The following is a 14,562-nucleotide window of genomic DNA, read 5'->3' on the forward strand; positions in this document are numbered from 1 at the left end:
AGTAGTAGTAGTAGTAGTAGTAGTAGTAGTAGTAGTAGTAGTAGTGGTAGCAATCATATGGTGGCGATAGTAATATGATATATAGTGGTGTGGTAGTGATAGTAGTAATAGCAGAACTAGGATGGGGAGGAAACTGCCTAATTAAATGCCTGCCTGTAGGGCCGGTGCTAGGAATTGCGGGGCCCAATTAGGAAACTGATGACGGTGCCCCTACTCTACGAAAGTGAAAATTTATGTATGTTTATATTTCGTGTAGTATGCTTGTCTTTAACTAAAATGATATAGTATGCATAATAAATCAATAATGTGAGGAATAACAATTTTTCATTCTTCATTTCATGTTTTCAGTAGTGGTTTATTCCTCTTACAATAGAAAAAGGCTTCAATCGGTAACTCTCGCCGCTGGCAAGGACCCCCTTAAGGTGCGGGGCCCAATTTTGATAAAATTGGTCAAATAGGCTTAAAACCGGCCCTGCTTGCCTGTATCTAAATACATCTGTCTGTGTTTTTATTATAATCATACCGACTATTCAGTGAGACAACTTTGACAAATATCTTTATCCTTACATTGCTTTAGCAGTCATCATAAAATGTATTACAACAGCGAGATATAATTATGTTTCATGAATCTTTACTCCCACCATGCCCATAGCTCCCACCTTATCTGCCATCGGGATCCGCCCAAAGGGAGGGTCCCGTTGCTTGAGCTTGAATAGTTCATTGTTGCATGTGCAGTAAAGTGATGGGAAATATGAATCTGCCTGTATCATGCCAAATCACTCCCAGGACAACATTAATTTTGTCTCGGGAATAATTTGGACCCGGGAGCGATTTGGCACGACGGGAGTAAAATCGCTCCCACTGTCAAAATTGCTTCCGAGAACAATTTCGACGAAAATCAAATACCGTATTAAATATCTAACTGTCTTCTACCGCTATTTCCATGCTAACTGCTCTTCTGATCTTGCTGACTGCAAGCCTCCCCTCCTTCCGCGGCCTCGCTGCACAAGACTTTCTTCTTTCTCTCACCCCTATTCTGTCCACCTCTCTAACGCAAGAGTTAACCAGTATTCTCAATCATTCATCCCTTTCTCTGGTAAACTCTGGAACTCCCTGCCTGCTTCTGTATTTCCACCTTCCTATGACTTGAATTCCTTCAAGAGGGAGGTTTCAAGACACTTATTCATCAATTTTTGACCACTGTTTTGACCCTTTTATGGGACTGGCATTTCAGTGGGCATTTTTTTTATTAGATTTTTGTTGCCCTTGGCCAGTGTCCTTCCTACATTAAAAAAATAAATAAAATTAATACAGAGATCATTCAAGATCACAGATCTGCTGATCCGTTGAAAGTTTGGCACCCAAAGTGTAAACATTGGCCATGAGGACTTGGTTAGTTCTCAGAGTTTTCATAGATTAAAGTGTGTCTTATCTTCTGCATGAAAGTAACGAATAAATAACGGATATTCGGGACACAACAACAATATCATTAAATTTTAAGGTAAATTGCTATAGTTCGGAAACAAAGCAAGATAATACTAAATGGGCGACAGGTGGTACAGGTTGAGGCCATCGGTGCATTATTATTGAGATGTGTCATACCGCTTCTCAGAGTGACATAAGATTCATTACCAGTCCTTCATTTCAACAGATTTCAGCTTCCAGCCATGAGCTTCAGCGGATTCAAGGAGGTGATCGAGGAAGGAGATACTGTCATCCTATACATCGGGGTGTCACAGATCTATGCTCTGGAGGTGAGGCTGCATGGCTCAAAAACGCTGGTGCTAGTTTTCTAGAGTCCTTTCTTGCCCTCATTACCGGTCTGTTCTCTTCCATTCTTTTGCATATACCTTTAGATACACCAAAAATTTAAATATAAGGTGGGGGAGAAGTGCTCCTGTCCTTAACTTGGGAACCTGGTGGGAAAGCAGGATTTGGTCTTCAAGAAAAGTCTGTGAAAAAAGTAATTCTATTTCATTTATTTATTTTTTGGCTGTGGGAGCAAATATGACTAAAATATGGGCTCCCAGACCAAACATAACAAGGGGCTCTCCCCCCCTCTACCCCACCTAACCTAACCTAATGGAGGGGATGCACCCCCTTTGACCCCCTAACCTAACCTAATCTAACAGAGGGATTACAGCCCACTAATGGGCTGTGCCCCCCTTGACCCTCCTAACATAATTTAATCTACCCTAATGTAATGGGAGGCTTTGCCCTCCTGGATCCCCTTAACCTAACCAAACTTAATGAGAAGCTATGCCCCTCCACCCAACGAACCATAACCTAACCAAACTTAATAGAGGGCTATGCTGCCCCTAAACCAACTATAACCTAACCTAATGAGGGGCTACATCCCTTCAACACCACCACCCTAACGTATCATAACCTACTTTAACATTATAACCTACCCAGGAGGCAAGGTGGCATGTATGCACTATTGCTTCACCTGGTGCTGTAGTCAAAGTACACAGAAAATCAAATTAAGTTTCTAAAATACCAAAATATACAAATATGTAATGGTTTGTTAAATACTCACAGAATTATGAAGAACTTCAGGTGGCATCTGTCTCCTTAGGGCAATTTGGACTGTAGGGGTTGTACAGGGAAGCAGCCTCTTGAAGAATGACCACTTGTTGGGGTCATCAATGGCCATAATAAACATTGACCTTGCAAGGTAGCCTACAAATTGCCTCCTTCTTCTACCATAGACAGGCGCTTTATTCTTTGCTTCCCTCCACAGCCACTTGATATTGTTGGTATGCATAACTCTGTTATTTAGGTCCACAAAATTGATGGAGTGGTTAACAGTTAGGTGTCAGTATCCTTCCTCTTGAAGACAACTGTACACTTTCCAGCAATCAGATATAATAGTTGTACCAGGAAGAATGCAGTCCTTTATTATTATGACGAGGAGCATCTTGCTGTCTCACTGCTGAACAAGAACCATGAAGCACTCTAGACATAATCATTTTATTAAGAAATGGTTTGTAATCATGCTATAGCTAATAATATCTAAACAATTTCCAGGTAAAACCAAAAGTCATAAACAAAAATGGCCAAGGAGTTGACAATGTGTTCCAAACCAAGTATGGATCAGTGAAAGTCATGGATCTGGTGGGAAAGAAGTATGGATCTCGAGTCAACCTGTCTAAGGGATGGGGCCAAGTCTTGTACCCAACGCCAGAGCTGTGGACCATCACACTGCCACACCGCACACAGATCCTTTATACTCCTGACATATCCATGGTGAGTGACAATGAAGAAAATGCATTTTATGCTTAAATCTTTGCTCAGCAGAAACCACTGTGCCATGTACATAAGTACTAGGGTGATTGTTGTAGAAGTCATAATGTCAGAAAGTTGAGCAGTTTTCTTAAAAAGTAATTATAATTCGAAAGTCAGTCTTTGAAAATCTTTTATAAAAAAATTCAGTGCAAGGACACAGTGATCCTGTTGACCTGAGTGTAAGTTCTGCTTGAAGCTTGAGTTTCAATCTTTTACCAGTTGACAGATTACCCCATGCTTTGTATCAGATCTATCTTCATTAGTGACTGCATCAGAGAGGTCTGGGGACAGGCATGAGCCTCTGCAAAGATGTCACTTAAAAAAATCATACCTATCTGTGCCACCAAGGGGAGTTACTGGCAGTCTAAGCCTTCAGAAAACAGAGTAAGGTGACCTTCTTTGCCAACAAATACAAAATTTGCAGTATAAAGGCCCACCAACACTATAGGCCTAGAGCATTAAAAAGAAAAAGAACAACGTTATCACTGCGAGACATTCCCATTTTTGCTCTCCAAATCACGAAAGTGGACATATCATGTTAATTTTATTGTACAATAATCACAGAATACCTCCATATTGGACTCCTTCCTCCGAAGGACTGTGTAATGTGCTCCCAATGCTTTGTTGCACACTGATTTTATATATTTATTTATTATTTTTATTATTGTGTTTTAATCATTATCCACTACACTGCTATAGGAAGTTGTCGTTCTCTATCAGTGTTACTTGGTTGTATCTCTGTCTATCTAATCACCTTTCTCTCTGATGCTGCCTTCCCCTGGGAGCAATGGAGTGGCCACAGCAAAGGAGACTCCACTTCTCCCTATTAAAAAATATCTCCTTCTTGCTTGTTCAAACACTTGGCCTTTATTAACATCTTTTGAACATGTATTTCTTTACCCAATTCCTCCATCTGTTAAGTTGCCTCCCTCTCCCTTCCACTTTGCTCATATACGCTCTGTTAGTGTTCCTTTACATATTTAACCCTTTTGTATTTTTTAATGCAAGATTTATGATGACTAGAAGTTGATGAAACTGAAAAGGCTTGTATTTTCATTTTAAAGAATGCAGACAAGACAGTAAGGCAAACTAATAAACTCCCTGCTTGTCTTGTTTGAGAGTCCCAAAAAAATGTCCTTCCAGATATCTGCCCCCCCACCAAAAAAAAAAATAAATAAAATAAATAAATAAATAAATATATATATATATATATATATATATATATATATATATATATATATATATATATATATATATATATATATATATATATATATATATATATATATATATATATATATATATATTTGTGTGTGTGTCTTAAATAAAGTGAAAATAAATAAAATAAAATAAAATAATCAATCTCAGAGCATTCTTGTAAGAGAAAGAGTTGTATCCACAAAGCTTATAAAGGAAACAGTTTGAGAACACTTGTGGTCCTCTTACAGAAACATTAAACCTCAAATTTTCAAATGAAAAGTGTTTGATGGCTGATTTTCTTTTATCCTTTTCTTCATTTTCATTTACTCTGTCACATTCAGATTTCATCTTTCTTGCTTAACTTTCCTAAATATGCTTTTTGTTTTTTACTTTTAATGTACAATAAGCAATATTCTATTTTTTCCCACTTGTTTTCTCTCTTCTGGTTTTAACCCCTTAAGGATAAAAAGCACACTTTTCACAGTCATATCATTGGATGCAAAAAGGATGGAACTAGAAGGAATGGTTTTGTATGATAGGAATAAATGGAGAGCACTAGTGAATTCAAAATGGGATGTGGCCTTGAGAATCTCTACAGGAGGTTCACTACATCTAGTCTGATCAGCTGATCACATCAGATGCTGGAAAAGGGATGGCATTGTTATAGTGCAGCAGCAGCAAACCAGTTCTGCTGTCATGCAGAGATCCAGGTACCTCATACTGTGCAGTTGACCCTCACTATTTATGGTCAGTGAGCATCAGTGTATATGTGTGTGTGAGTCAAGGTGACCAGAATCCCGTTTTAAGGTGGGACAGTCCCACTTTTCCTTTGCTTGTCCTGCTTTTTCATGATCATCCCACTTCAAATGAAACAATGGTATCTTACTAAACTTTACTATTTTGCTAGCTGTTTATTAACTGTGGTATACTCCATCTGTACACTCGCATTGTTATATGGGTTTGATATGTGTTTCACTCAGTCACCATCCATTTCTACCTGGCCTGGCAGACTGACACTATGTAGTGTCTCCTTAGTGGCTTTAGCATGAGATTTTGTAGCATCTCATTGGCACTCTGATAGACTGATAGACTAGAAAACACACACACACACACACACACATATATATATATATATATGTTACAGTCAATACCTGAATCCAGGCAATTTGTAAAGTGACTTATTTTTTCAGGCAATTTGTGAACTGCCTGGTTAGGTTAGGTTAGGTTAGGTTAGGTTAGGTTAGGTTAGGTTAGGTTAGGTTAGGTTAGGCAGTTCACAAATTGCCTGAAAAAATAAGTCACTTTACAAATTGTCTGGATTCAGGTATTGACTGTAACATATATATATATATATATATATATATATATATATATATATATATATATATATATATATATATATATATATTAGTGTATGGAGATGCAATAAGTGATGAGTGCATGGAGTGGTGAATTTGCCAACCTAAATTCAGTCTTTGTGGAAGATGGCCATCATTAAGTGGCAAAAAAAATCACTTGCATGCAGTTCATTAACATCCAAGGGGAGACACAAGTCTCTACAAAGCATCACTTAAAAATCCTTAGTGCACCACTACAAAGTGTGTTGCCAAGGCAGGGTATCACTGTCACATACACACATTATAACAAACTTTCCTTCAAATTTAAATTTTTTTAGTCTCTAGAACACAGAATATTGAAACAGGTTGCATTATACTGTGCCAGTTTTCAATTTTTTTCTAATTCCTATTTTTTGTGTTGCAGGTCCTAACTCAACTGGAGATTGGTCCAGGATCAATTGTGTGTGAGGCTGGCACAGGAAGTGGCTCTCTCTCTCATGCCATTCTCAGAGCCATTGGTGCCAATGGGAAGCTGCACACCTTTGACTTTCATAAAGAAAGAGTAAAGGTAGCAAATATTGCTCTTGTCAGCAGGTCATTAATGAAGCTTATGTTTAATTTACTATCAAGAAACTTGCTTTTGGATTGCAGTGTTTCCCATAAGTTACTTTTACAAAGGCAAATTTTTATTTTTCATGGTCATATCAAGTTCCTTTTTATAGGTAGCATCTGAAGAGTTCATACGGCACGGGTTTGGTGACCGGGTCATCGTGTTGCATCGGGATGTCTGTGATGAGGGCTTTGGAGTAGAGGGTGTGGCTGATGCAGTGTTCCTCGACCTACCTAAACCATGGGATGCTCTTCCCCATGCTGTATCTGCCATCAAGACATCTGGTGGAAGAATATGTTCCTTTTCTCCTTGCATTGAACAGGTAAATTTCAATGCCTGTGATGAGTGTATTCAGAGCTTTTATCATTTCATTCCCTGCTATCTATTTTTCTCCCCCTTAAGCAATTTGGCTTTAAAATTAATAAAGTTTGGCTGGTGAAATAATTTATAGTTACTTTTCAGTTTTCACTCCATGACATTTGAATTTTTAATGTATAGAACTACTCTTTGTAGTTATCTTCTGCAGGTCCTTTTCCTTCTATCCTCCTTTAGCTTTTTTTTTTTTTTTAAGAATGAAAATATTAATGTACTGCTTTTAAAGAATGAAAGTTATATTAATCTGCTCCTACAGGTTGCAAGAACTTGTGAAGTACTGCAATCTCTGGGTCTTCAAGAACTCCTGACGTTGGAATGTTTGGCTCGAGAGTTTCAAGTGAAGAGCATTTCCTTGCCCAGAGTAATAAATGGTCAAAAGGTTAGTTAGGACACCTGATGTTTTGGAGTATAAATACTTCATTTGAACATATAGGATGAATGCTTATAAACTATTCCTTTTGTTATAAATTATAATGTAAGCATTTTTTACTAATTTTTGATCAGTAAGCTGTATTTTACCTATATACTGGTTTTCTTAATTATATTCATGGTAAAACAACTTCCTTGATTAGCATTTAGTCCAAAACATTTTTATTGTCAGGCACCAACACATCAGAACACACATGTGAGTCAAGAAGAGAAACAGCCAGACCTGAAGAAGAAAAAGGTAGAAGAGTGCGTGGAAGGAGCAGGAAGTGACACTAACACAAAGAGTGATGAACACGAGCAGATTGCGGCAGGCAACAAAGGACAACAAGGGAATGGTGACTTCAGATTCACGACAGGCATTACACAGCTGAAGATGCCTGGACACACAGGGTTCCTGACCTTTGCCTCAGTGCCTCCAGGACTGGCAAGAAATAAATTATCCTGTGTGGCTTGACACTCCCCAAATAAAGTTAAGACTTACATGTTATTTCTCTTGTACCCAACACCGATACCACTAGAACTGGAAAATAGTCAAGTATCACAGGTGCAAAGTGGGACAGATTGAACCAGATATTAGGATATTACATTGTGAAGCAGGGAGAGCTATGATAATGTGAAGGATCCCAGGATAACACTAAAAGTGGTTAAGCACAAATCCTTTTATTACATTTAGTCAAAGAGCATATTTATCAATGTACTTCCTGTACGGAAATCTGCCTCTTTGCTTTAACAATATCGGGAAAGGACATTGGTATTAGATAATATATTCATGTAATCCAAGGAATAAACAAAGACAATATGACAAGCTTCACATCAACGGGAATGTTCCAACTTTGACGTATGGTCTGTCCCATCTAATAAAAAGTTCCTTTAAATTTCCAACTTAGCAATGTGCACCAATTCTAACACAGATGTGAGCTGCAAACACAATCTAATAAAAATCCCTACCTTAAAAATGAAACAAGATCCTTATAATAAAAGAAAAGTAAGAATTATCTGTAGCTTTGTTTTTCAACTGCACAAACACCAGTATAAAGGCATTACTCTCAGCCATGATGCATACTGGGGCCCATGTCCTGATTTTAAGTTCTCGTGCTACTGAAGATGAGAACGCTGGGTCCCGGTATGACCTGACCTCAGGCTGTATGTAGTTAGCTTGAGACTGGACAGGCAGCAAGGTTCATTCTCTGTTCACTGCTTTTTAAGTCGTTCACATTGACGCAGAGGGCAAGATCATCGCTGCACTGTTCAGCCTGTCACTTGTTCCATCACTGCACATTTTCCAACCAAAAATCTTTCTACCTCAGCTGGGAACGTACTGCTCCCAGCCGCCTTAACCATCATGCTCACAGTGTTTGTGTCACACTGAACTCTTATTTATATAGTCTTCTTGTTTTCCATCTCATCACTGACTTTCCTGTGCAGCGTGGGCCTTAAAAACTGTTGATCCTTTTGTTACATCAACACCCACTGATTCAATGTCGTACGCCTCTGATGGCCAATTAGCGGTTAGCATTCTTCAGCTGGTTACTGAGCCAGTCCAAGCCTTCATACAGACCGTCCCCACTTGTGGCACATGTAGCCTGGATATACCAATTACGGTTCCTCAATGAATGCAAGCCAAGCTTATCTGTGATTTCTGCAGCATTCATGGCATTGGGAAGATCCTGTAAACATAAGAGGGAGTGTCAACAAGAACTGATACAATATTTTAGTTGTACATAATCTTATATAATAAAACACAGTCTGTCTGTCTGTCTGTCTGTGTTCACTTTTCACAGAAAAACCATTGAATTGATTGTGATGAAATTTGGTAGGGGGTCCCCCCTTGATTCGAGGAGTGACACAGGTTGTCTTAATTACTTCCAACCCAAAACTTAGATTATTCAGGCAAATCTGTCACTATAACCCAATTCTTGATGGTGGTGCCCATTCAGGAGAAACACTCTTAAAGGCTACCAACAGGGAAGATGTACAACAGTAAACGGATGTATGTTTTAGGTTCATCATAAAGTAAACTTTGTTTGGTTAGTAGCTATGCTGAACAAATGACTAAGAGCCAAATTTTACTGGAGCAACGCCTGGTAATTCTGCTAGTACAGCTATATATCAAATCTAACTGCAGAGATCCAGCTATATATTCAGACTTAAAGATCAACAATCACATTAAATTTTCATATTCTTTGATGCAAGAAAGCCAGAGCTAGACAGCAAAACCAGCCTGTTCAATCTAACTGCCTTGACTGTTAATGCAACTTTGTAAGGACAGCCATTATCATACACTTTATTTCCAATAAAAAAAAAAATATTAACTTTGGAACCTGCAACACACATGCTTAGGGTCAAACAGAAATGAGACTTTCACAAACATTTCATGTTAATAACCACACAAATGGCTTCCCACCGTTTGCTAGCACTACCTCCTCAGTGATTACCTACCTTGCTCTCCCACAAAGAATATCAATGGGAAATTAAACCAGCAAGAGCAGAATGCAGTTTAAGGCCAAAAAGTCTAATGCTGTGCACAAAATATGTTGAAACCAAGCAACCTGGTGACTGACATCAGGTAGCTAGCAAAAGATGAGCATTGTAATGTCATACCCCTTTCTAAACAAACCAAATGAACCAAATTGCACAACACAGAAAACATTCAGTTTGACGTGCAAAGGATTCCTGAGGCGAATATCACTTTCTCTGCACATTTTCGTTTAATTATAACTCATTCTATTAAGGAGTGGAGCTATTCACCCTAAGATACAATATTTCTTAAAATATCCATCTGGCAATTCATTAAGAATTATGGAACAGATATATTTAATCATATTGCCCCATGCAGCACATTATTAACAACACATAATTAAAGGCAATTTAATCTCCAGAATCAGTTAACACTCAAGCATATTTAGCAATCCAAATAAACTTGAACACATCTATTACCATCAAAATCACGGAATAGTTCCTACATTTGGAAATTAAGCATTTAATGATCATGCAGAATAGTTTAAGATGAAGATGCACAATATTACAAACAGACAACCTACCTGTTTATTTGCAAAAATGAGCAGCACTGCATCTCTAAGCTCATCTTCTGCTAACATTCTCATTAGCTCTTCTCTGGCCTCCCCAATACGTTCTCTGTCATTGGAGTCTACAACAAAGATGAGGCCCTGGAAAGAAAACCATGTCTTTAGGCTTTGAAAGTAAACAAAATGGAAAAAAATAAATAAAATAAAATATAAATATTATACACACACACACACACACACACACACACACACACACAAATAAATAAACAAGGTTTCACTTTCTTTGTCTTTTGTTTTAAGGGCAAGTATGCACTTTAGCTAAACATCTTGCTATTTCTAATAACAAAATATCTAGGACTACTTCAAAATAGTATTGTAGCATGCACATGGCTATACAAAGTTCCTCTGGTCAAAAACTTGCATTACTTTCACTTCATATCCCACTGGTGCATCTCTTTTGCCCCCACCCATCCTCTCCTCCTCTCATATCAGGTAGTCATACTGTGAGCACGTATCACTCCACATCAGTTCAACATGAAAGATTCTTCAATAAGAAAGCTACCACAGATATCACAACAGCAATAATGAAAAGAATGACAGCCAATAATAATATGGAAAATAAAATGAGATTTGATTAATCAGCAATTATTCAAAACACACACACAGAGAGAGAGAGAGAGAGAGAGAGAGAGAGAGAGAGAGAGAGAGAGAGAGAGAGAGAGAGAGAGAGAGAGAGAGAGAGAGAGAGAGAGAGAGAGAGAGAGAGAGAGAGAGAGAGAGAGAGAGAGAGAGAGAGAGAGAGAGAGAGACTTCCCTATTAAAATCACTAAATAGCAACAACAACTCACCTGCGTGTTCTGGAAATAGTGACGCCACAGGGGCCTGATTTTGTCCTGGCCACCCACATCCCATACAGTGAAACTGATATTTTTATACTCCACAGTTTCGACATTGAAACCTGCAAAGATGATTGCAACATGAAATAAACACCAGTTCCTATAACAAAAAAATAAAGGGAAAAATAATCTAAATTAAACTTAGTTTAGATGCAACTATTTACAATATGCTAAATATGCTTGTTCAGAAATCAATAGCTAATGTTAAAAGCAAGACTACTCCAAGAGTTAATTTGATTCTCAGCTATCTATCAACATAGATGATCAAAATGTATTCCTTACCAATGGTGGGAATTGTAGTAACAATTTCTCCGAGCTTGAGTTTATACAAGATTGTAGTCTTGCCAGCCGCGTCAAGGCCGACCATCAAGATTCGCATCTCCTTCTTGCCGAAGAGGCCCTTAAAGAGGTTGGCAAAAATGTTCCCCATTTTGCCAGGAATTTATCTGCAAATAATACCCAAACATTAATAATAGAATACATGATCAACATCTTTACATAATACAAAATACCAATTGAGGAAGCACTTTACTACCTTCACCCACTACATATACTAATAAAATATCTTGTATTGAGGACAAGAATGGTAATTTTCTTAAGACACTTCCCATCAGTCTGCCTCATGAAGCAAACATTCTTAGCAATTGCATTGTGCCTTCTCCTGTTAGATGCCTGTCCTACCTTCTTTCTGCATGCATCAAACAATCTTCATTTTCTCTCCTACTGATGAAGATCCACTTATCATCCCTATCCATAAATACGTCTAACATTTTAAAGTTCCCTAAAGACTCACCACTAGCAACCTAAGTACAGAGTCCATTCCATTCATCTACCACTCTACCTTCACCCTAATCCTGGCACAGTCCACTGGATTATCTGCATCTGAGGCCCAAAGTACTACCTACTTCATACATAATCAAGAATCTTCAGAACAGTGTCGTGTTACACTAAACCCACTGGAAAAGATCCTTGTAAATTTCTTCGGACCAACCTCTCTTATGTCCCAAGGTCACAGAAGTTGGTTTCTGTCTTCACTCTCTAGTCTCATCTTTCTATTCAAGGGTATACACAGGTGGTCTGAGGCTCATAATATTACACAATTATCTATGTAGAATTCTTTATGTACTTATGTACTGAATAGGCAACATACTTTCCTAAAACCATTCTTAAAGATTTTAAAAGACTAAATTTGACTTTAGGAGTCTGTAATTTATGACAGCCTTAGAAATGTAAGCAAAATATCCCTTCACTCCTTTGTCCAGCATTTTTTATAATCAGTTACACATTTATAAGTCTGCAGTTATGCTTAAGTGTAAAATTAAAGCACCTTCACAACACAAAACTGAGCTCAAAAACCCTATTCCCTAGTTTTAATTTGATCAGACAAGTACTTAACTCCCTAATGCAATACAAAACATGGCTACAACTAATATCCCTAACCAACATTTCCTGATTACATCAAAACTTTGACCTTTTCAGAATCTAGGTCAACCTACAACATGTGAAGGCAGTGTTGCTGCCTGGTCAGCTGGGTTGTGTTAGTGGGTTACTACATTCACTAAGCCATATTCAATATGAAACTGGTAATATCTGACAACACATGAGACATAACCAAACCAAACTATAACCATATGGATACGTTTATATAAAGACACACACAGCCAGTCAGCATTGAGTGACAAAGGAGGCTACTGGTTGTGAGAAATATGGATACCAGTTGCCTTTTAAAAACAGCAACCTAAGGCACCATTTTGGAACTCTGAGGCTTAATGATTCCGGAACATTCCGTTTACCACAGGTCCCATGTATAGCTCCATGAGATAACTGCATTGCATTAAACGGATGAAAATGCATTCAACAATACACTTACAGGTAATTCATGTTTACTGCTCCCATATATAAAACCTCATCTACCCACAACTTCCATGAAGAGCATTAAAGTACCTTCAAGCGCACACAAAATGGAAATTTCCACCCTTCAGTAAACGTGATCATCTGTAGTGGCTTGACTAGTGCTTATGTAACAAAAGTAAAGATATTTCAATAAGCAACTTTTGCCAATGATGTGTGTATTGTATCACGACATATGAATCCTACAAACCACCACTACCCTATAAGAGTCCACTGCAGGACAAAGATCTCTCCACTGGTTGGGGAGTTATGGCAGGTAACATGCCATGCTAGCTTCTGATGTATCAAATTTAGATACCATCTGCTGTGAACCAGGCATGCTAACCAATACACCACACAGAAACCTGCATATATGTAAGAACACACCAACTGGTAACCAAGTGCCTGATCCAGCAGCTGAACACATTTAATATTCCCAGTATTGTCTTGTCCTCATATGGGGTCTATTAAGCTTTTAGATGCCATTAGCTATGAAACAGGCATGCTAACTGATACACCATGCAGTCACCATCACACGTGTAAGAATACACTAACTGGTAACCAAGTGCGATCCAGCAGTTGAACACCTTCAGTATTCCCAGTATTGTCTTGTCTTCACATGGGGTCTATTAAGCTACTGATGTGTAGTTGGTGACAGCCCTCAAACTAAGCATGACAGGCAATCAGAAAACTTTGGGTCTTTCAATCTAATTTGATTTCTTTAAGTCCCATAAACTCTAGACAAGCCTACATTATCACAAATCAGGTCTGTATAGTTTGTAACAAAAGATGTGGATCTGTTTAAAGGGATATGTAACACCATCATAATCCCCATACTTGTAAATATTTCACACATCACTGCTTGCTGATTTGCAGTCCTAACAAATCCTTACTCTCTTTAACCTCAACAGTGCTGAATAACCATCTATCCTTCCATGACTTGTGTACCACTCAGATGATACGAGTGCCTGTTCAGACCATCACCAACATTAATATTATTATTATTCAAACCACATAGGTACTACAGCAGCAGATTTAGATGCCTACAGCAATGCATCTCCAGTATAGTGAGATGTGCTCGTGTGGCAATGACTACATGAAGGTGGGTGGTAAAATAGGGGCAATAACCCTAAGAACTAAGGAAACTGAGAAAAAAAAGCACCTGAAAGTAAATGTGGAACTCTACAGTAAAACAAGTTAAAATACCATGCACACAACTTGCACCCATATTCTAAAACCTAACCTACAGATCCAGGACTCGGAATATTTCTTAAAAATTCACACCTACTCATTTTCACAACCTTTACAAATCAAAACAAAATGCTGCAACATGCACACAGCAAATAAGAAGCCTAGGGATCACGTTAAAAGGTTTCCCCCATCTCAATATTTACAAGTACCTCAACAACCCTCACCTCTACCCAACTCAGGCTAACCTCCTCTAACCAGACCTTCAGTAAACACAAAATGCAACCCAGAACCACCCACTACCTTCCCTCAACAGCACACTG

General features: G+C 38.3%; 2 protein-coding genes across 6 annotated transcripts in view; one reads left to right on the plus strand and one right to left on the minus strand.

The window, feature by feature from the left end:
- The first annotated feature begins 1,343 nt into the window (after positions 1 to 1,343).
- LOC135115044 (tRNA (adenine(58)-N(1))-methyltransferase catalytic subunit TRMT61A-like) lies at positions 1,344 to 7,719 on the plus strand. Of its 2 annotated transcripts, none has more exons than XM_064031491.1 (7): positions 1,344 to 1,392; positions 1,652 to 1,754; positions 3,031 to 3,249; positions 6,250 to 6,393; positions 6,548 to 6,757; positions 7,067 to 7,189; positions 7,412 to 7,719. In XM_064031491.1, the coding sequence occupies exons 2-7, from the start codon at positions 1,668 to 1,670 to the stop codon at positions 7,691 to 7,693; spliced, it is 1,065 nt and encodes a 354-aa protein (XP_063887561.1). In that variant the 5' UTR covers positions 1,344 to 1,392; positions 1,652 to 1,667; the 3' UTR covers positions 7,694 to 7,719. The 2 variants fall into 2 exon arrangements, with proteins under 2 accessions (XP_063887561.1, XP_063887560.1); XM_064031490.1 differs by having other exon boundaries at positions 1,356 to 1,501.
- A 164-nt stretch (positions 7,720 to 7,883) lies between these two features.
- The window catches only part of LOC135115045 (ADP-ribosylation factor 1), a 7,955-nt gene continuing 1,276 nt past the window's right edge, over positions 7,884 to 14,562 (minus strand). For all 4 annotated transcript variants that reach the window (XM_064031492.1, XM_064031493.1, XM_064031495.1 and 1 more), the window contains exons 2-5: positions 11,444 to 11,607; positions 11,114 to 11,223; positions 10,281 to 10,406; positions 7,884 to 8,906 (exon numbers count right to left, since the gene is read on the minus strand). In XM_064031492.1, the coding sequence (XP_063887562.1) occupies positions 8,742 to 8,906; positions 10,281 to 10,406; positions 11,114 to 11,223; positions 11,444 to 11,591 (549 nt within the window). In that variant the 5' untranslated portion in view covers positions 11,592 to 11,607 and the 3' untranslated portion in view covers positions 7,884 to 8,741. The remainder of the gene's footprint in view (positions 8,907 to 10,280; positions 10,407 to 11,113; positions 11,224 to 11,443; positions 11,608 to 14,562) is intronic.

The sequence above is a fragment of the Scylla paramamosain genome, chromosome 28, assembly GCF_035594125.1.
Source record: "Scylla paramamosain isolate STU-SP2022 chromosome 28, ASM3559412v1, whole genome shotgun sequence".
Lineage (NCBI taxonomy): Eukaryota > Metazoa > Arthropoda > Malacostraca > Decapoda > Portunidae > Scylla > Scylla paramamosain.